This window comes from Otolemur garnettii, unplaced genomic scaffold, assembly GCF_000181295.1.
Source record: "Otolemur garnettii isolate 467f Iridium unplaced genomic scaffold, OtoGar3 scaffold00088, whole genome shotgun sequence".
In the NCBI taxonomy this organism is placed as follows: domain Eukaryota; kingdom Metazoa; phylum Chordata; class Mammalia; order Primates; family Galagidae; genus Otolemur; species Otolemur garnettii.
Genome location: NW_003852483.1, coordinates 7,104,644 through 7,127,342, shown reverse-complemented (window position 1 = coordinate 7,127,342; position 22,699 = coordinate 7,104,644). Strand labels below are relative to the sequence as shown.

The 22,699-nt window shown below is 37.4% G+C and overlaps 1 protein-coding gene across 1 annotated transcript in view; it reads left to right on the top strand.

The window, feature by feature from the left end:
• The window catches only part of MFSD14B (major facilitator superfamily domain containing 14B), a 71,737-nt gene that overhangs the window by 44,656 nt on the left and 4,382 nt on the right, over positions 1 to 22,699 (top strand). Inside the window, exons 4-10 of the mRNA XM_003795036.2 lie at positions 3,592 to 3,719; positions 6,364 to 6,478; positions 10,969 to 11,187; positions 13,161 to 13,274; positions 17,662 to 17,733; positions 19,318 to 19,430; positions 21,245 to 21,342. Coding sequence (XP_003795084.1) covers positions 3,592 to 3,719; positions 6,364 to 6,478; positions 10,969 to 11,187; positions 13,161 to 13,274; positions 17,662 to 17,733; positions 19,318 to 19,430; positions 21,245 to 21,342 — 859 coding nt within the window. The remainder of the gene's footprint in view (positions 1 to 3,591; positions 3,720 to 6,363; positions 6,479 to 10,968; positions 11,188 to 13,160; positions 13,275 to 17,661; positions 17,734 to 19,317; positions 19,431 to 21,244; positions 21,343 to 22,699) is intronic.

Genomic DNA, 22,699 nt, shown 5'->3' with positions numbered 1-22,699 from the left:
ATTATCTCATTACACTTAAGGTGACTATGATTAATTATTGGTTAATTTTGCTGTCCACATCATGTTTTATCCAGGTACTTATTGGGCCCTGGTTGCGTGATATGAATATAGTTGAGCCTCATTACTTTTGAGGGTTCCATATTTATGAATTCATCTACTCACTTAAGTTTATTTCTAATTTCAAAATCAGTGTATGAGTTTGTGGTCATTCGCAGGTGTGCTCAAAGTAGGGAGGAAAAGAATCTAAGTTTCCTGATGTGAACATTTCACTTGCAGTTTATTAAGACCGCATTCTGTTTTCTTTAGGAGCAGGTGGTTCTATATTCACTAATTCAGTCTTGATGAATGAAGAAGTAGAAAAATGGTTCTATAACCAATGGTCTTGACTTTATAGAATGTAACTACTATGAATAGCGAGAATTGACTGTATTTAAGAGTGGGGCTTTGATGTCAGTCTGGTTTTAATTTTTAAACATTTTGTTCTTGCAAATTCTGCTTTGCAGCTTTATTACTGGTGAAATATTTGCTTAATCAATGAACATACATAGTGTTCTGGTCAGTCTGTAGCTCTGATAATCTGGCCTGATGGGATGTAGGACCAGTTTGGGTGTTAAAGAAATGACTCTGCACAGAGGAAAGTATTTAATACCTAGGAAATAGAAGTTTCCACAGAGTCAATTGTTTTAGTAAATTGTATTTTAGCATCTTAATAAAACAATAGGTTCTCCAGGAAGACATTTTTAAAATCTATTTTGGTTATTGAGAATTTCAGATACATTATTTAAAGAATAGAATAAATAGCATTTAAATTAATAATGTAGAAGATAATATCTATTTTTCTGTAAAACTACATTATTTTAAATATATAAAATATATTTTGGGCTTCTCATATCTTTTTTAATAATGGCTTACATTCCTTATTTAAAGTACTGTATGAAATCTGAAATCAGAACTATCCAAAAACTTTTCCTGGGTTCTTTGTTCTTACAAAGTTCTTGTTACTGTTTTGGTATTGTGGAAATGGTTATTTCTACTGCCTTGTTCTCTTAAATTTCTTTACATTATTTTCTTGACTACTTTTATACTTCTTAGGTAATCAGATATTTAACACTAAACTTTGAACAAATATGAAAGGTTTCCTTTTTAAAATTTATAAAGCTGATTGTCACATTTCCTGAAATTGAGCCCTAATTCTGTAGCCTTTTAGTTTTTAGTTCAGGAAAATTATTTAATCCTCCATCTATTGTTACTCTTTTGATACAAGAGCAGACCAAATGCACTTGAAGTCTACTGTGACTCAGGATCTATAAGGTTTGATTCCTGGCTATGGATAAAATTGTCACTTCAGAAGAGCCCCAAAACTTTTCAGCTTGCCTCCCTTCCATTGTGTCCTCTCATCCCCCCATCCATAGCCCTTTACTTCAGTTCACCTTCACTTTATAGTGTCTGCTGTCTTGGGTTAACTGATGGCTGATTAGGAATTAGAATCTGTGTGACCTTGGAAACTTTTACAAGTTGACTTCCTCTTAAAAATTCTATTCATAGGTGGCACCTGTGGCTCAAAGGAGTAGGGCACCGGCCCCATATACCAGAGGTGGTGGGTTCAAACCTGCCCCTAGCCAAAAACTGCAAAAAAAAAAAAAAAAAAAAAAACTCTATTCAAGTCACTAAGCAAACTTGAAAGCCTATATTCGCCTGGTCCTATCATAGGACCAAGTGTAAAGAGATTAAAAGTAACTTCATTCCTCTGATCTTAATCTCAATTTCTTTTTATTTATGTTTATTCATTTATTTATTTATTTTTTGCAGTTTTTGGCCAGAGCTGGGTTTGAACCCACCACCTCTGGCATATGGGGCCAGCCCCTTACTCCTTTGAGCCACAGGTGCCACCCCTTAATCTCAATTTCTAATCCAACAGAGAAGATAGACAGATAACAAGTAATTGTAATGGAGTGCTGAAAGTAAAATGGAAGAGATATGTACCAGTTGAGGAAAGTTTGCTTTGTTCCTTCCTCAGTAGTATGATTTACTCTGCTTAAGTAGCCAAGAGACTAGAGAGAGGAAGTGCTTCTCCCAAAGGCTTGGGAAGAATGACTACCAGTTTTTACTACCAGTTTTACTTGGTGTGTGGGGCACCAAGTCCAAGTGTGGGATGAACACGCAGGTACAGCAAGGGCCTGGGCCCTAGAGAACATGATGTGTGCCAGGGCAAGATTTTATAGTGTACTATTTATTTATATGCCATGCTAAGTAGCTTTAAAAATGTATTTTGATGGAAATTCAAATACATAGAAGTTAAGACTAATACAGTGAGCACCCATGTATTCATCACCTGTTCCATTATTTAAAAACATTTTTCTACTCTTATCTGCTCCCTCCTCCTGTAGTATTAGTATGAAAGTGGCTAGCTAGCAGGGTGCCTGGCAAATAGTAGGGCAGACAGTGAATTTGCTTCTGTGTGGTGTTATACAGAGGATGCTAAAAAAAGTGTATACATATTTTAAGAAAGGAAGAAACTATAGTAAATTTAAAAACTGTAGTAAATGTGACTTAAATACTAAGTCACATTTAACTCTACAATTACAAGAGATGCTTAGTGTGACTTATATTCATCTTTTGTTAATATCAGTATGTGTTGAGTATTATAATTTTAATAGACTTTTTCTTTTCTTAAAATGTATATACTTTTTTTTGGCATCCTCTGTATTTATCAGACTTCCCCATAACCCAGGCATCCTCAAACTATGACCCGCGGGCTACATGTGGCCCGCCTAGGACATTTATCTGGCCCTCTGGGTGTTTTTGCCGCTGCTGCCTGTCCTGCTTAGCAGCTGACTGATCCCGGGGCCCACAGTCCGGGCCTCCAACAGTCTGAGGGACAGTGAACTGGCCCCCTGTTTAAAAAGTTTGAGGACCCCTGCCATAACCTCACCTCTGTTTTTATTTAAGTTGAATTATCTCCTTCATCCTAAACTCATCAGGCAGAAAACCTTTATTTTGATTGACAGAGAATCAATCTCCTTTTTTTTTTTTCAGGCATTTAGCATTTGCACACTCATCCTTTTTATTTCTGTGAGGTCCCCAGAGGGTATATGGAATATATTCATTTGGGTGTCCCCATTACACCAGTTAGTGCAGAGCCTTGTGCAGAATATGGAAGCTGTATTTATTTATTAAAATGATTTAAGTTTCTGACTTCTTCCCGTATGTGTGGCATTCATTACCTTTGTCTTAAAAGGCAAACATGGGGATGGGAGAGTATATGTGTATTTATTTATTTCATGTTATATCTCTTTTCTGATTCCTTCTGGAAAGCAAGCTCTTTTATCCTTTTCTTCTCTTTCTAATAGCACATTTAAAATTTTATTAGACTTTTTTTTTCTTTTTTTTTTTTTTAATTGAATGGTAACAATATACATTAATGCACTTCTGGGAGACTTTTTTTTTAATAGCAGTCTGTATTTAGTGTTTTATTTATTCTATTTTGGGGCCAACAAAATGAATTAGAGGTAATTCATTTAGAAAATAAGAGTTACACGTAACTTAGAGATCAAATTACAAATCTCAGCATTGCTTCTGTTTTCTCTCCAGGGCCTGCTCTCTTTTCTGAGTGCCCCACTCATAGGTGCTCTGTCTGACGTGTGGGGGAGGAAGCCCTTTCTCCTTGTCACCGTCTTCTTTACCTGCTTCCCAATCCCACTGATGAGGATCAGCCCATGGTGAGTGGATTGGCCCTTCACATCATGACTATTTGTTTTTGAGTCATGTCTAAATCATACTTTCATCTGCAGAGCACCTAACCAAAGCAGTTGTACCTATGTTTTCCTTTGCTCTCTTTGGTAATACTGAAAGCCAGTTTGGGCAGTTGCCATCATATTCATTTTAAAAATGAGGAAATATAAGGCATTACAGAATCAGGTCTAGGATAAGCTATTTGGGTAAAGAAATAGATACAGAAGATGCCTATAAGGGTACCTGTTGTTGCCATGATCATGTTATAGGAGTTCAGTCCTGGAGGTGGGCTCATCATTGTGGTTCATTTGACTTTGCAAATATGTTATTTTTCTCAGCTCATTCTTTGGGGCATTGACATGAGCATAGCTTATATCATAATAGCAGGAGTCACTTTTGTACATAGCAGAGTAAGGCTAGTAGTTGATTCTAAATCATAATATGAATTTGAATTTATTTTCCCCCATAAAGCGATAAATCAGAGAGAACATTTAACATGTGACCAAAGTTCATTTAGTTACCAAGAGTAGATGGGAATTTGCACATGAGCTATAATTTAGTTCTTTTTCTGGATATCAGAAGATGGTATTTTGGCCTGTATTCATGTTGATGAGATGTTCTTCCTATGTGAATAATATACTTTAATGCTATTAGTAGATTTTCTTTTGGGGGCTATATGTACATATTTTCATTTGATTATCTGATAGGGAATCTTATGTTAACATTTGTCACATTTCTCAGTTTGTTGGGTATTCCAAATCGTTTTTCTACCAGGTAATGAATTTTTATAAAATACTTTTTGATATTGAGTCTTTATGTCCAAGAACATGTCATGTTATGCATTTCTCATTAGTTAGGGCTTCTTTTAATGTCTTTTGTTAACTTAAAAATTTTTTCCTTTAGATCTTCTACATTTCTTGTTAAGTTTTATTCCTATAAATTTTATCGTTTTTGTTCTATTAACATAAGCTCTTTTAATTGCTTGATTTTCTAGGTATATTTTTATCTGTCGATGATTTTATCTTGTCCAGTTTTCATGCTGTTCTCTGCTTTTGCTGATTGTATTGACTAATGAATAATGTTAAATAAAAGTGATGATTGTGGGCTTTTCTTATATTTAAAGCGAGTGTTTCATAATTAGGTGTGAGGTTCGCTTTGGGGCTGAAAATTACTTATTCCAATTTTAGCCAGAGTTGTCTTTTTTTTAATGATAAGGAATGGATGCAAAATGTTATTAGGTGACATTTTAGCATTAATGGATGTTATTTGCTAAATTTTCTCCTTAAAGCTACTAATATGATTGATTACATTAGTATTAACATAATTTTCTAATGGTGAAATAGTTTTTATCCTAGAATAAACCCTACTTTTTGTTCTAGGTAATTTTCTTTGCTAATGTTTTAATGAGGTTTTAAAAAATTATCTTCATGTACTAGAAATTTTGGGTCTTAATTACATGAATTTTTTTAATTGTTTGAGGTTAATTGAGGGTACAAAGAATTAGGTTACAATATTTCCATGTAATTAGGTAGAATCCGTCCTGCCCCCAAGAGGTGTGCCATACCCTTAACATTGTGCCCATTAAGTAGAAGCACACCCATCCCCCTTCCTCATTCCCTCTCCCTGCTCCCTTGTTCCCTGACCCCCATCTTGAATTGATTTGAGTTTTTCTTTTATGTGGGCTTGTATTAGATCATCTGCTAGCTTCCTATTAGTATTTGAGTATATAGGATTCTTGCTCCTCCATTCTTCTGATACTTTACTAACAAGAATGTGTTTCAACTCCATCCAGGTAAATACAAAAAATTTAGAAGTCCCCATCTTTTTTAATGGCTGAGTAGTATTTCATGGTATACATATACCATAGCTTGTTTTTTTTTTTTTTTTGAGACAGAGCCTCAAGCTATCCCCCTGGGTAGAGTGCCGTGGCTTCACAGCTTACAGCAACCTCCAACTCCTGGGCTCAAGCGAGTCTCCTGCCTCAGCCTCCCAAGTAGCTGGGACCACAGGCGCCTGCCACAACGCCCGGCTATTTTTTGGTTGCAGCCATCGTTGTTTGGCGGGTCCGGGCTGGATTCAAACCCGCCACCTTAGGTGTATGTGGCTGGCGCCTTAGCCACTTGAGCCACAGGCACCGAGCCCCATAGCTTGTTTACATAAATTTTTTTATTATGCTTTCTGTTTTTGTGTAGATGTTCTAAAACCATTTTTTCCGTATGTTTTCTTAAAGGAAATTTAAAAAAAATTAGTTCTGTTGGCTACCTTTAAAACTTAACTTTTTCTTAAATCCTTATTCTTTCATATTTTTCCTCTTCTGCTCTTTTGTAGACTACATGTACTAATCCCCTTTCAATAATTACAAAATTAGTATTTGTTTTTTCCTTCTTGTCTTAATTTTAATTTTTTCTGTCTTTCAGTATACTCACACATGTACATGTGTATTTGTTTATTTCTTTATAATCTTTATAGTATATATTTGTATATAGTATATATAGTATATATATAGTATATATAGTATATAGTATATATTTCTTTATAATCTTTATAGTATATATTTGGCTTGCTTGTTTCTTGTTATAAAAGTGTACATACACTTCTTCTTTCCTGGTAATTAAACTAATCTTTTTATAGGTGGTATTTTGCAATGATTTCTGTGTCTGGAGTCTTCTCAGTCACGTTCTCTGTGATATTTGCCTATGTAGCTGATGTCACTCAAGAGCACGAGCGAAGTACTGCTTATGGATGGGTAAGATAATAGGCTATATATTTTTTTAAACAGAACAATAATTTTCTATTAAAAATTCACCAGAAAATAAGATTTAAAGTAAGTGGTAAATTTTTATTTATATAAGAGAAAATCTAAAGTAAGCAAAATAGAAAAAGGCTCTTACAAAAAGTTAATAATGGCAAGATAGAAATTGCTAGTGATTTATTGTTTGGTTTTAGCATTGGAAGATTGACAGGAATAGGTGAATTGTAAGTTGCAAAATTTTTAAAATATTGGTTTGATTTGTTTCTTGTTATCTAGTTTCTTGAGAAACCTAAATAGTCAACAGTTGCTAAGATCAGAAGTGTGTGCACCACATTCTAATTGGCAAGGTCCTGGAACCTCAGCAATTTTAATGCATTATAATTTCTTTGGTGGTTGTATAGGGCACCCATTTGGGAAATATACTATGGAAAAAGGGCTATGTTCATTCATTCAGCAAACACATAGTTGTTGAATAAATAACAAATGTTATAGGAGGTGGTGTGTGGTTACTCAAACCTGTAATCTTAGCACTTTGGGAGGCCAAGGTGGAAGAATTGTCTGAGACAAATAATTCAAAAACAGCCTGAGCGAAAGTGAGACCATGTCTCTACAAAAAATAGAAAAATTTCCCCCGATGTGGTAGTCCACGCCTGTAGTCTCAGCTACTCAAAAGACAGAGGCAGGAGGATCTTTTGAATTCAGGAGTTTGAGGTTGCAATGAGCTACGTGACACCACTGTGTTGTAGCCCCAGCAATAGAGTGAGACTGAAAGGTTCCGGACCCAAGGATAAAATCATTCTGAGATGCAAGACGAAAGGAAAATGGAGATCCAATTCATGCAGTTAAAGTAGCCTTTATTCCACCTAGCGTATAGGTGGGGTGAGATTCCTGACCAGGGAGAAATCCACCCGTGGGCTATGGCAGACAGGGATTTAAAGGGTTAGGGCAGTGAGGATTGGTGGCATTCCTATTTCCTGGAAGGGATATCAGTGTGACCCTCTCTGGGTGCGCCATGAACCTGACCCTGTCTGGGCGGGGTAAGTTTATTTGGGCAGGTACACCTGATCTATCAGAGACCTGGTCCCCCCCCAAAAAAGTTACAGGATAATTTTGTTTACAATTTGATTTACATTTTGCATTTACATCTGCATTTACAATTTTCTTAGGTGTGATAGTGATATTATTAAGCAGGAAAGGAAAGACCAATTAGAAGATGACAGCTGACATTTTGGATCAGAGTGTTAACCACTGCAAATTACTTTAAAATGGCTCAGGGGAAAAGAGAGCATATGGGTACTTCAGTGTGGTCATGTGTTTGTGCTTAAAGCTGTAGGACATGTGACCTTCTCCCAGCTTTCTCTGTGTTTATTAATGTTCGCAATAAGAAGGTAAAAAATGAAAGGTGGTCTGGCTGGATTGTGGGGAATAGATTGTTTTGGTTTTTGGAAACACAGTCTCTGTTGCCCTAGATAGAGTGCTGTGGCCTTATAGCTTATACAGCAACCTCAAACTCTTGGTCTTAAGTGATCCTCTTGCTTCAGCCTCCCAAGTAGCTGGGAGTACAGGCGTGCACCACCACACTCAGCTAGTTAATTTCTGTTTTTAGTAGAGACAGGGACTTACTCTTGCTCAGGCTGGTCTCTAACTCCTGAGCTCACTCAGACAATCCACCTACCTTGGTCTCCTAGAGTGCTAGAATTACAGGTGTGAGCCACTATGCCTGGCCTTGTGAGGAATAGGTTGGAGGGGAATTGAATGCCAGAAACCTAGGTTATTCCTCTCTTTTCCCTGAGTCTTACTATTTCTCTTAAATCCACTCCTTATAATCTTTAAGAAAAGATTTCAGGGAAGGAGTTCTAAATAGAAGTGACTGTAACTTAATTACCCTCTCTAACTTAGCTCCTTGTTGTAGTATGGCAGTTAGGGTTAATGCTTGCTCATAGGGGCGTTGAGATAAGTCAGTAAATATGCACATCTAAGCTGAAGCAGTGTTTAGCTGAAATGTGCTCCCAACCAGTGTCTGTGACTCAGCATGTAAGGCTTCCTGGATTTGTCACTGGACCTAGCGTCTTGGCCAGTGAGTACCTTTACATTTGTCCCTAAATGCCAGATATTTAGATGACAGAATTAAAGGAACAGCTTGGCTCTGCGCCTGTGGCTCAAGTGGCTAAGGCGCCAGCCACATACACCTAAGGTGGCAGTTTCATATCCACCCCAGGCCGCCAAACAACAATGATGGCTGCAACCAAAAAATAGCCGGGTGTTGTGGTGGGCGCCTGTGGTCCCAGCTACTTGGGAGGCTGAGGCAGCAGACTCACTTGAGCCCAGGAGTTGAAGGTTGCTGTGAGCTGTGATGCCCAGGGGGACAGCTTGAGACTCTGTCTCAAAAAAAAAAAAAAAGGAGCAGCTTGCAGCTTATCTTACACATAAAGGAGAATTTATTGTCAATTAATTATAGTCAAGTTCAAAGGAGCATTTTGGAACCCACTAATGAACAATGTATAAAATATGTACCTTCCTTACTGAAAATCTGAAGATGCTGGGGCATTATTTCTATAGTATCTGAGGATTCTGCAGTAGTGCTTTCATAGCGCCTGAGGCTACTACAGCAATGCGTCTGTACACCTGAGGATGCTGCAGCGGTGCTCCCATAGTACCTGAGGATGCTGTAGTCATGTTGCTGTAACACCCTTAGGAGAGTGTAGGAATTCTCCTCTAACTATTTTACAGTGCAGGTATGTGATTGTCTTGATCTTCTCAAGTAAAGTGGGAAAACCTAAAGGGTAGGAGCTTCATCATCTTTATCTGGTTCATAGTAGGTACTCAATAAATATTGAGTGAAAGAATTCCTGTTCTCGGCTCGGCGCCTATAGCTCAACCGGCTAAGGCGCCAGCCACGTACACCTAAGGTGGTGAGTTCAAATCCCCAGCCCGGACCCGCCAAACAACAATGACGGCTACAACCAAAAAATAGCCGGGCGTTGTGGCGGGCGCCTGTGGTCCCAGCTACTTGGGAGGCAGAGGCAGGAGACTCGCTTGAGCCCAGGAGTTGGAGGTTGCTGTGAGCTGTAATGCCATGGCACTCTACCCAGGGGGACAGCTTGAGGCTCTGTCTCAAAAAAAAAAAAAAAAAAAAAGAATTCCTGTTCTCCAAACTGGAATTCTCTACACCCTTTTTAATCTCTCTAGGAATTTTTTTTTTTTTTACTTGTATGGTATTTTTAGTATAATACTAATTTTGGATATTTATTTATATTATTTTGGGGGGATGATGGATGAAAAGAGAGTGTCCTTAGCTTACTAGGAATCCTAATAATTACATTCACAGGTAATGATTTCTGTGGTTTCTAACAAAATCCATTTGAAGTTTAAATAGCTAACTTACAGATACGCTTTTGACACTTAGTCTGCTTATAATTTGGAGACTGCCCATTAAGCTTCTAAACATTCAGATGGCTTTGTAGAATAAAGTGGGTATTTTACATCTTCATAGGAGTGCAGAGTGAAGAGGCTCAGTGTGACTTTAGGTTGCAACTGCAGTCAGCCAGCTCTGTGGTTTTTGTACTGGGCAGAGGTCAGGTAGTGACAGGGTGAGAATCTACAGCTCTCTAATCAAAAAGCTCCCATTTCACCTTTCATAGGTTATTTCTTTCTCTTGTTGAGAATATCAGATTTGGGCCCCCCCCTTCAGTGTAATGAAATGGCCACTAAATGATAAAATGGTGAAATAATACACTGTTTTTTAGAAGATGAAACCATGTAATGGTTCCCTGACTAATTTGTAGATTTTTCTCATAACCTCTCTAGACATTTTTCTCTCATACTCTTCACATTCCCATTCTCCAATTCAAGAAGATGAAAGAGTGCATATTTTATTTGTGAGGAAGGTTTTCACAACTTTTATTTCTAAAAAGTTCATTGTTTTTTACTCTTATAGCTTGTCAGGGGGTGGGTGTATCCATTTAGTTAATAGTTGGTGAACAAATTTTTAAAATTACTTTAATTCTCTCTCATTCTTACAAGTTGTCTGTAACATATTACTTTTGTCTTGTTTCTCTTTTCTTTTTTTTTTTTCTGTAGAGACAGAGTCTTACTTTATCACCCTCAGTAGCATGTCGGGGCGTAACACTGCTCACAGCAACCTCCAACTCCTGGGCCTCGGTGATTCTCTGGCCTCAGCCTCCGGAGTAGCTGGGGGTCATAGGCGCCCGCCGGCCACACACCCGGCCAGTTTTTGTTGCAGTTCAGCCAGGGTCAGTTTTGAACCCGCCACCCTCAGTATATGGGGCCGGCACCCCACCTTTAGTAGGGTGGGCACCGCCACCTTTTGCCCACTAAGCCAGGTGGGCACTGCCCACCTTTTGTCTTGTTTAAAGCCAGGGAAAATTAGCTGTAGGTGTGCACCTGTGGGATCCTAGGCAAGTGTGTACTTTCCCACAGGTGTTAACCTATAGGACCCTGGGTGAGAGTGTGCTTTCTTGTAGGTCTCAGCCACCTTTGCAGCTAGTCTGGTCAGTAGCCCAGCCATTGGAGCATACCTTTCTGCAAGTTACGGAGACAGCCTGGTTGTGTTAGTGGCCACAGTGGTGGCTCTTCTAGACATCTGCTTCATCTTAGTGGCTGTTCCAGAATCTCTGCCTGAGAAAATGAGACCGGCTTCCTGGGGAGCTCAGATTTCTTGGAAACAAGCAGATCCTTTTGCGGTAAATAAAAACATGAAAATATTTACTTTTGTAAATGTCTTTCTGAGCGAAGCAAATCAAAGAATGTATGTGTAGCCTCAGTAATTCCAGCAGTTGTTGATCCATTTCTAATTCCCTTAAAAAATAGAGAAGAATTAATTGTAAGTAAGAGACTAAAGGTAGTCTGTGAACCCAGAAATATGTATAATTGGTTCTTAAAATTAAGCGTGTCATGAGGGAAGAGAGAGAACATGTCCAATTAGTTTCTGATGAAAGTTTGGAAAGGAAGTTTCTCTTTCATGTGGTTGTTTTCATCCTTTTTTAACAAAATAAATGAAAGTGGTCATTTGATGTGGCCATTTTCATTGACTCTGATTCAAAATGGTAAATGCATTTGGTCTTACTGAAAGAGTTATTTTCAAAGTTGTTAATATACTTGTGCTCTGACCAGAGACTTTAAACTTGTGTTTGTAGAGGGAATAGATTTTCTATGATTTATTATTATTTATTTTTTGGCATGGGTGAGTATGTGTCACACTAACAACCAGAGAAAAAGTATCTTATCTCTCACTTTTCTCCTGCTTTATCTTTGGTTTGGAATTGTTTTTGAAAAAGATAAGTGCAAAAAAAAAAAAAAAGAACCAGAGATATGATTTTTGGTTTTTTCCCCCCTCTCTAAGTTTACCTTTTAGGAAAAATATGTATAATAAAAAAATGAATTCTTCAGAAACTCTTATCTAAAATACCCCTTCAGGACACGACCTGTGGACACTCCCCGTTCTGTTTATGCCACAATGTCAGACAGCAAAAGAAGTATTTAGAGAAGGAAGCCAGGAGTGGACTGGGGAGCCAGCTGTCAGGCTTCCTAGCTTCTTGTCAGGTAGTGATGAAGTTATACATGGAAGCTCCTCTCTGAAGTGCCACTACTATGGCTTACTTTTCAGGGAAGTTGTGAGAATTACAGTTAATATGTGTCAGTTAGCTAGTCTACTGTCTGATATGCAGCAAAGTCTCTACAGATACTAGCTTGTTAAGTATGTAAGAGTTATGATACAATGACCTACAAGCTCTGTAGCCTTTTCCACTTCTTTGGTAACAGTGCACCTTTTGGTTCTATGCCAACAATTCTACGTATATAAGTAATTTTTTAAAAATTTATTTCAAAATATTAAGCAGTTACAAATGTTTTTGTAACATGGATATCTTTTATAATGCTTAAGTCAGGGCTTTTAGTATGCTGATGACCTGAATAGTGTTCATTTTACTGGATAGGTGAAGCTCTTACCCCTCCCTTCTTGATTTCCAATGACCTTTATATGTCTTTGTGCCCATGTGTGCCCACTGATTAGCTCCCAGTAATTAGAGAGCAGATGTGGTGTCTGCTTTTTTATTCCTGACATACTTCACTTTGGCTGATGGTCTCCAGTTTCATCCAAGTTACTGCAAAAGACATTTTTTTCATTCCTTCTTACTATAAGGAGGATTCTTCAACAAGGATGCAGCATTCAAAAAATTCTTAAACAATCTGACCCCATGGCTGGAGTATGCTTATTTGTCTACCAGGTTGACAGGCAAATTGAATATTAACATTTTGAAGAGCAAAGTGAATTTATGTATAATGAAAACCCTGTACTGACTATGGCTTTAAAGTAGTTGTATTACGAATTAAGAGAGAGAAACAGTTATCTTAAAGATTCTATGGGAATGCATTTTCAGTGTCTATTCATAGGAAGTTCAAGATCTGTTTAGGGATATGAACCAGTGTTGTTAACAAAGATGAGCAAATGTTTTTTAAAGAGCTATAATATTTGAAATTCATACCTCTGAAATTGGGACTTGTTAAGTTCTACAGAGACAAGGTGGTTTAATATTAAGGTTCATTTCTCCATTAGACTTTTGTTATTCATCTTAATAGGTCAAGATAGTGATTCCAGAACATTGGTGACATTAGTGTCTATTGGCTTTTTATGTGTTTTCTTTTTACTTTTTCCCAGTCACTGAAAAAAGTTGGAAAAGATTCTACCGTTTTATTAATCTGCATCACTGTATTTCTTTCATACCTTCCTGAAGCTGGACAGTATTCAAGTTTTTTTCTCTATCTCAGGCAGGTGAGTACCTAGTAGCCTTTGGATATGAGGAAAATCAAAAATTGGGATCTGTCTAAAAATATCTTGGGAAAACATTGTAGAGAAAAAAACGTGAACTTCTAGTTATGAATGTAGGTGCTGGCATATAACTAGTAGATAGTACATCATTAATGCAGTGATGATTTAAAATATAGTAAAATATTTATTATCCATAGTGAATTTTTTTTTGAGAATTATTTAGAGAGAATTAGCAGAAGCAGAATTTACCACAATATATTTTGAAAGACTTTTTTTTAAGAACAGTTTTAGGTTCTTAGCAAATTGAGAATGAGTAAGTACGTAAAGCAACTAAGTTTCCTTGTCATGTATATGCTTCCTGCCCCCATGTATCCCCTTTCCTGGTACAGGAACAGCCTCCTCCACTATCAACATCCCTCACCTGAGTGGTGCATTGTTACAGTTGAAGAACCTGCATGGACACATTAGTATCCCCCAAAGTCTGCATTTTCTATTAAGGTTCATGGTTGGTGTTGTATGTTCTGTAGGGTTTGGACAAAGGTGTAATGACCTAATGACATATATCTCTTGTTACAGTAATCATACAGAATATTTTTACTGCCCTATAAATCCCTTCTGCTCTGCCTAGTCATCCCTTCTCTTACCCTGGTCTCTTTACTGTCTCCATAGTTTTGCCTTTTCCTTACAGTATGTAGCCTTTGAGATTGGCTTCTTTCAATTAATATGCATTTAAGGTTCTTTTATGTCTTTTATAGCTTGATAACTCGTTTTTTAAATTTTTTATTATTTATTTATTTATTATTGAGACAGGGTCTCAAGCTGTCACCCTGGGTAGAATACTGTGGTGTCATAGCTCACAGCAGCCTCCAACTCTTGGGCTCAAGTGATCCTCTTACCTCAGTTTTTCTATTTTTAGTAGAGAGGGGTTTCAATTTTTGCTCAGGCTCGTCTCGAACTCATGAGCTCAAGCAATCCACCTGCCTTGGCCTTCCAGAGTGCTAGGATTACAGGTGTGAGCCACCGCACCCAGCTGATAACTCATTTCTTTTTAACAGTTGTTTGGATATACCACAGTTTATCCATTCACCTACATGTTTTCACTCTCCTCTGATTTTTTTCTGTTTAAAATTCTATATAACTCTTTTGTCCCTCAAGATAAGTAATTAATTTGAGACAATTTAAGAACAAATCCCCAAAACTGCTCTTTTCCAACTGTTCTTCAGGACTGTTTGCTTGGTCAGACCTAAGCTACCTTTCCATTGCATTCTGTCCTGGTTTTTTTCATTGGAAGGAAGGTCTTTTCCTAATGGTTTATTCTACTTTCACAGTAAGCCTCTTTCTAAGATGAGTTTCTCTATTTTTGAGAAGTTTAAAAATGAAAGTTTTATATTTTCCATTCTGATAGTGTTCCCTGAGAGTATGAGACCTAATATTTTATATGGTAGCATATAAGTAAAGCTTTTTTTCAGGCATTTCTATTTCTGTGTTTGCTTATGGTGGATGCCTGCTAATAGACGCAAGCTTAGTTAGATCGTATTTGTTTTGTGGAGAAAATTATACATGCATGTATAATTAATGTAGTAAATTAAATATGCATTTAATATAGAAAATAGTGTAAGGAAATGGGTAAGTCCAAAGAAGAAAGGGAAAAAAAACTCTGGGCGGCACCTGTGGCTCAAAAAGAGTAGGGCACCAGTCCCATATGCCGGAGGTGGTGGGTTCAAACTCAGCCCTGGCCAAAACCTTTAAAAAAAAAAAAAAAAAAAAAAAAAAGAAGAAAGAAAGAAAGAAAGAAAAAACTCTTTACACAGATAATATAACAACTGTGACTATTTTATCTTTTAGTTTTTTTCCTACTTGTATGTTCATATCACCACCACCACCAGTTACAATAAAAATCAAAATCATTCTATATTATTTTGTATTTGTGCTTCCTCTTAAGAGTGCCTAACACAGAAATTTTAGTTGAAATTGCATTTGATGTTCAAATGTCATATATTTGAGAAATAACTTGTATTTAGGATATGTATAGAACTCATTATAATAAAAGACACAATAATATCTGATAATAACAAAAAGACAATCCAATTGGGAAAACAGGCAGAGGATATTAAATAGATTAATTTTCAAGCACACAAAAGGAAAATATATAAAAGACCAATGAAAAGATGAATAACTATTTATCAAGGAAATCCAAGTCAAATCAATAGTGAGTTACCACTTTAGGATGGCTTTAATCAAAAAGACAAGGATATGGAGAAATCAAAACTATCATGCTAGGAGGATAGAAAGTGGTGCTGCCACTGTGGAAGAGAGCATGGCAGTTTCTCTAATGTTCAACATTAGAGTTACCATATAAACTAGTAAATCTCCTAGGTATAGACCCTGAGAAATGAAAAAAACATCCAACATAGAAACTTGTACACAAATCATTATTCACAATGGCCAAAAACTAAAATAATCCAAATAGCCATCAACTGATGAATAGGTTAATGTAATGAATGTGGTATATCCATACAATAGAATGTTATTATTCAATAGTAAAAAATTAATAAAGTACTGATGTGTGTACAACATGGGTCAACCTCAAAAACACTAAAGGAAGGACCACATACTGTATTATTTATATTCAATTGTATGAAATACTCCAGGATAGGCAAATTCCTGGAGATAGGAAGTGGAAAGGTTAGGCCGGAAGTGTGGAATTCCTTCATGGTACCATGTTTCTTTGAAGAATGATGAAAATCTAATATTGATTGTGGTGATTGTTGCCCAAGTCTGTGAATATACTAAAACCATTAATTTGACAATTTACAGTAGGTGAATTGTATGGTATTTAAATTCTATCTCAGGAAAGCTGTTTTTATGTATGTTTATATACATTTGTATGTAAATGGGGGGATGTGTGTGTGTATTACACACCGAGGCTGAGCAATAATCCCCAAATCTTTTTTGAGGTTCCACTTTTTAAAACTGCATTTGATTAGATAGTAATGAAATATCGTTAATGTCAACGGCACTGGATTAGGTTCTTCTAGGCCTAGGTCTTTAGTTAGCTAGTTTTGTGCCCGAAAATGAAAAGAATGTATAGGCTTGGTGCCTGTTCCTCAGTGGCTAGCTCCACATACACTGGAGCTGGCAGGTTTGAATCCAGCTTGGGCCTGCCAAACAACAACTACAACCAAAAAAAAAAGAAAAGAAATAGCCGGGTGTTGTGGTGGGTGCCTGTAATCCCAGCTACTTGGGAGGCTGAGGCAAGAGAATTGTTTAAGCCCAAGACTTTGAGGTTGCTCTGAGCTGTGATGCCATAGCACTCAGGTGACAAAGTGAGACTTCGTCTAAAAAGAGAAAAATAATGTATAAAATAATTTTTAAGGTCCTTTTCTTGAATTTTATGGAATTTTAGTATAGGGAAAAATTAACTTTTTTAAAACTTAAAAATTTTAAGAATTTCAGAGATAACTGCTAAGTTCAGAGGCTTAGAAATCATCATTGGCTGCTCATTAGAATTGCTGTGGGAATTTTTAAAAACATACCTGGTCATATCCCCAGAGAGTCTGATTTAATTGGTCTCCAGCAGGTTCTAGCATCTCATTGTTTTCCTCTCCTCTTTTTCCTGCCCTCCTCTTCCTTTTCTTCCCTTTTCCTCTGTCCATGCGATTTTAATGTGCAGCCATCCAGAATTGAGAGCTATTGGCTTTCTGAGCAATTCTGTATTATCAGCATCAAAAAGTCAGATCATTTTCTTTTAAATTCTATTTTTTGATATCATATTTGTCAATTTGTGGGTTGCGGATGGAGAGAGAATATGAGGCAATAGGTGGGCATGTAATAGCAAGTATTATCTAAAAATTATTTCACAATTTAAATTTTGTCTGCTAATAATGATTTCTTAGAATTACTGGGCCATGGCTCATGCCCGTAATCCTAGCACTGTAGGAGTCTGAGGCGGGTGGATTGCTGGAGCTCAGGAGTTAGAGACTAGCCTGACCAAAAGCAAGACCCCTTCTCTACTAAAAATAGAAAAAGTAACTGGGCATTGTGGCAGGTTCCTGTAGTCCCAGCTATGGAGGAGGCTAAAGTGAGAAGACTCTTGAGCCCAAGAGTTTGAGGTTGCTATGAACTATGATGATGCCATGACACTCAACCCAGGGCAATGGAGTGAGATTTTGTCTCAGGGAAAAAAAAAAAAAAAGAAGAACTTATTTCTATAAAATATACATAAATTACTGGTTAAATAAGGGTCAGCTTTCAGCACTGTCTTAATTTGCCATAGTTTTATCAACTTTCATCAACTGTTTTTTAACTATCCTATCATTTTAATAGAACATAATGTTTCTTAATTATTTTTAGAAAATTAATTTACTAAATTTTTTTTTCTTTTTTATAGGTTATAGGTTTTGGCTCAGTTAAAATTGCAGCATTCATAGCTATGGTAGGAATTCTGTCTATTGTGGCTCAAGTGAGTATCATTTTACCCATACATTTACTTCTGTAAACATTTCTGTCTTGATAACCGTAGATTCATAGGAAGCTACATAAGAAAGTATAAGAGGTTATTCCCTGAACTACAACCTCACAGTTCCTTATCCCCTGCCATAGTAACAACTTATACAACTATGGTATAAAATTACATCCAGGAACGGGATGTGGATATGGTCCTCAGAACCATTTCTTTTTAAGTAAAATTTTAGTTGAGGTTATGATTTAGGAGGAATTTAATGTAATTTTCAGTACTTTTTAGGACATTTGTTGTAACCTCTGCTAGGTCAATTATTTCCTTTTGCAACAACCAAAATTATAAATAATTATAATCTGACTCTAAATATTACAAAATTAACTTAACCAGGATAATGTTTCAGTGTTATTTAAATGTTGAAAAGTAAGTATAGATGAAAACATTAAATGCCCCAAACCCTGCTATCCCCAGGACTCTAATGTGAACCAGTGCACTAGAATATATGCAACAAAAACAAGCATTTTCCCATATATTATGTTTTTCTTTCTTCCCCCCCCCTTTTTTTTCAAAAATTAAATTATCGCTGTGTATATTATTGTAGTCATTGGGTACAGTGTGCTGGTTTTATATACAATTCGAAATATTTTCATCAGACTGGTTTAACATAGCCTTCATAGCATTTTCTTAGTTATTGTGTTAAGACATTTATATTCTACATTTAGTAAGTTCACATGTACCCTTGTAAGATGCACCATAGGGGTGGCCCTTCAACCCCATTTTCCCATATATTATAAAGACAGCACCACAAAAGGTGAAGCATATGTCCTTCAGATTGATTCACTGTTGTGCTTAGGTAGATTCACTGCATCATATGGGACTGCCTCAGAGGCTGTTTACCTGAAGTGGCTGCCAGGCCAAATGGACCCCCCTTCTGTGATAATTTTCTTAAGGAGAAATAAGGCTTTGGAACTGCTTCATCCAAATAATAGGGAATGCATCAAGGCAAAAGCCTTTTGTTTTTTTGTTTTTGTTGAACTGTATTTAGCAAATGTAAATTATGTTAAACTTTCAAGTTCCTCATGAGATTGGTTTGTGTTTTACAAATCCTGGTCATTTAGCCCAGAGTCATCTTTAACTCTCTTTCATACTGTCCCAGCAGAGTATTTATTTGTTAAAAATCAAATTACATCAATTCCAACTTTGTGAAACTGTGAAACCTCTAGCAAATCCTATGTATTCTATTTACCAGGAGTTTGCAATTTACAGATAGGTAGTTGACATTTCTCCACAGAGACTGAGAAGTGTCCATTTCATTCGTGGTAACTAATGAATAGCTATGATAACCTTTTGTACATCCCATTAGAGCACCATGTGGTAAACAGGATTCTTGGTGAGAAAGCTGAAGACTCTAAGCCCAGTTCAGCTCCTGAAACTCCAATCCTATAGAGATACATCAGTAGTGGTCAGGTGGCGTTCCCTTAGAGGTCACAGTGGTAGGTCACTGGTCAGCAGTGAGTAGGCCTCACTTAAAGTGCTTGCATTCATATTCTTTGTGGTTTCTTAGGGTTGTCTTTTTTTACTTTGCAGACGGTCTTTCTTAGCATCTTGATGAGATCATTAGGTAATAAGAATACTGTCCTCCTTGGCTTGGGCTTTCAGATGCTCCAGTTAGCCTGGTACGGTTTTGGATCTCAGGCCTGGTAAGTGTCACCCTTAGATTCTCATGAACTGCCAGACAGGTTTATCTCAGAGGATCTTCAGCTAGTTTGGTTGGTTTGGTATACTTAACAGCAAAAACTCATAGGTTTTACTTTGGGGAAAGATGAAGTTAGGGGACTTAGGATTTTTTTTTTTTGGCCAGGGCTGGGTTTGAACCTGCCACCTCTGGCATATGGGGCCAGCGCCCTACTCCTTTGAACCACAGGCACCACCCAGTAACTTAGGAATTTTTATAAAGATTTTCTTCATGTCAGTGGGCTTTCACTGAATTATTGCTTAAATGAGTATGTGTGTGTTTTATTAGATCACGATTGTGTATATTACTGGATTTATGGGGGACAATGTGCTGATTTTATATACAATTTGGAATGCTTACATCAAACTGGTTACCATAGCCTTCACCTTACTTGTTATATTAAGACATTTATACTCTACTTTTGATATATTTGACATGTACCCTTGCAATATGCACAATAGGTGAAATCTCATGAATTACCCTCCCTCCACCCGACCACCCTTTTCCCTTCCCCTTGCCTTCTTCTTCTCTCCTTCTTTCTGGGCTATAATTGTGTTTTATCATTCATATGAAAGTGTGGATGATTATATATTGGTTTCATAATAGTCCTAAGTACATTGGATACTTTTTCTTCTATTTTTGAGATACTTTACTAGGAAGAATATGATCCAGCTCCATCCATGTAAACATGAAAGAGTGTGTATTACTCTTTCCCCAGGTCCCTAATAAATTTCTATGTCTACTTTTTTGTTGTTGTTGCAGTTTTTGGCTGGGGCTGGGTTTGTACCCGCCACCTCCGGTATATGGGGCTGGTCCCCATCTCTTTGAGCCACAGGCGCCGCCCATCTATGTCTACTTTTTAAAATACATTTGTTAGTTTTAAGGGACATCACATACAGTCATCAAAAAACAGGAAAAATGACTGGATATAGCAGGCCTCACTGCTATTGTTAATTGAGTGACCTTGACGTAATAACATAACCTTTATAAAACATAGGATTTAAGCTAGAAGAACATGAAAATCTCTTTCAAAACCATGGTTTACTGCTTGCATATTAGATTCTCACAAATAGGAAGGAAGGTCAAAATAAGTCCTGTGGAATAAGAAGAGAAGAAAGAATCCTAAATTCTGTTTTGTTATGTGGCAAGTTTCCCCAGGTGTCTGGTCACCAAATGTAGAGTGCCTTCTCCATTTTAGACTGGTCTTCACTTTGCACACATTAACAGATGACATAATTTAGAGAAAGCAGAAGAGCTTTAGTGGCCAGTATTTAATTTGGAGAGCAGATAGATATGAAGTTCCAAATTTTATTTGAACCAGTTGCTCTTTCTATGCAACTTTTTACCAGATTACTTTTATTGAATCTTGTTCTTTATTTTGGTCTTACGAACTTTGGTTCAGTAGCTGATTCAGTCAAACTTACATAGTGTTGAAAGACTTGTCATCATAAAGGCTTTTTCTTTTTAGAAACAAAAGAAATCCCTTTATGAACATCATTGAGCTTATGTGTAATGACGGTAATAGAGAAACCAGAGAGAAGAAAAGATTCTGAAAGACCATCTGTCTCCATCTCAGCCCATGAAGTGGTGATTGGTGTTAACAGTATGATGTGTAACCTTATAGGTTAAAAAAAAATCCATTTTTAAAGAGAGAAGAATAAATAAAACTTAGTAGGAGAAAACAGAATGCATTTGTACTTTTGCCACTGATTATATTCTGAATAGTAAGCTCCTTGGGGCTGGCCTGCTTCCTGATTGCAGCCTGTTCTGTCATTGTAGGATGATGTGGGCAGCGGGGACTGTGGCCGCCATGTCCAGTATCACATTTCCAGCAGTCAGTGCTCTTGTGTCTCGGAATGCAGAGTCAGATCAGCAAGGTAAAGTTGCTGCCCTCTGGTTTAGTCCTTTAGCTGAGACTCCTTTGCTAGAAGCATGAGAAGCTCTGAACTCTCTATGTCTAAAGCAGGAGTTGACAGTTTTATGGTCCCTTTTCAAGGATGTACCTAGCCAAATAGGAAGATCTATTTTCTTCCCTGCTTTTATCTAGTACTCATATTTTAAAAACCTGGACTTAGCAGTTTAGATTACTTGGAATTAGAAATAGAACTATCCATTTTCCCTTTTCAGTTTTTTTGTTTGTTTGTTTGTTTTTTTGAGACAAAGTCTCACCCTTGGTAGAGTGCCACGGCGTCACAGCTTACAGCAACCTCAAACTCTTGGGCTTAAGTGATTCTCTTGCCTCAGCTTCCCAAGTAGCTAGGACTACAGCCACAATGCCTGGCTATTTTTTTGTTGGGGTTGTCATTGTTGTTTAGCTGGCTAGGGCTGGGTTTGAACCTGCCAGCTTGGGTGTCTGTGGCTGGCGCCCTACCCACTGAGTTATGGGGAACGCCTCCCTTTTCAGATTTGATTCTTGTTTTGTTCATTACCATCAGAATTACAAGACATTAACATGTCTATTAAGCAGTGAAAGACCAGTTAGCCATGAGTTATTTATTTATTTAATCACTTTAATCACTCAAATACCTTTCATTTGGGGATAACTCAAAGTCCATGAGCTTAATTTAGAAAATGGTTCTTTGAGAGAATAAAGAAAACATAAATCTGTAGTTGTTGATACTTGGCTACAGAGTGGTAGGTACCGTGTTTCCCTGAAAATAAGACACTGTTTTACATTTATTTTTTCTCAAGAAGACACACTAGGGCTTATTTTCAGAGGATGTCTTCCTCTCCGTGCTGAAACGGATGGCCTGGCTGTGCAGATATGCTGCATAGCCACGCCCATCACTAGGTCTTATTATCGGGGTAGGACTTATTTTTAACAAATGCATAGAAATCCTGCTAGGGCTTATTTTTTGGGTAGGTCTTATTTTGAGGCAAAATGGTAGGAGATGGGAGGGAGGGTCTTACCTGGCTCAGGCTGGTCTCGAACCTCTGAGCTCAGGCAGTCCATTTGCCTCTGCCTCCCAAATGCTGGTATTCCTTTCTTCCCTTGAGACAGAGGAAGACTCTCACCTTGGGTAGAGTGCCATGGTGCCATCATAGCTTACAGCAACCTCAAATTCTTGGACTCAAGAGATCTTCTTGCCTCAGCTTCTTGAGTAGCTGGGACTACAGGCATGTGCCAGCAGGACCAGCTAGTTTTTCTGTTTTTAGTAGAGACTGGGTTTCTCTCTTCGTCAGGCTGATCTTAAACTCTTGTTTTCCATTCAAGTAGTTCACACTGCTAGATTT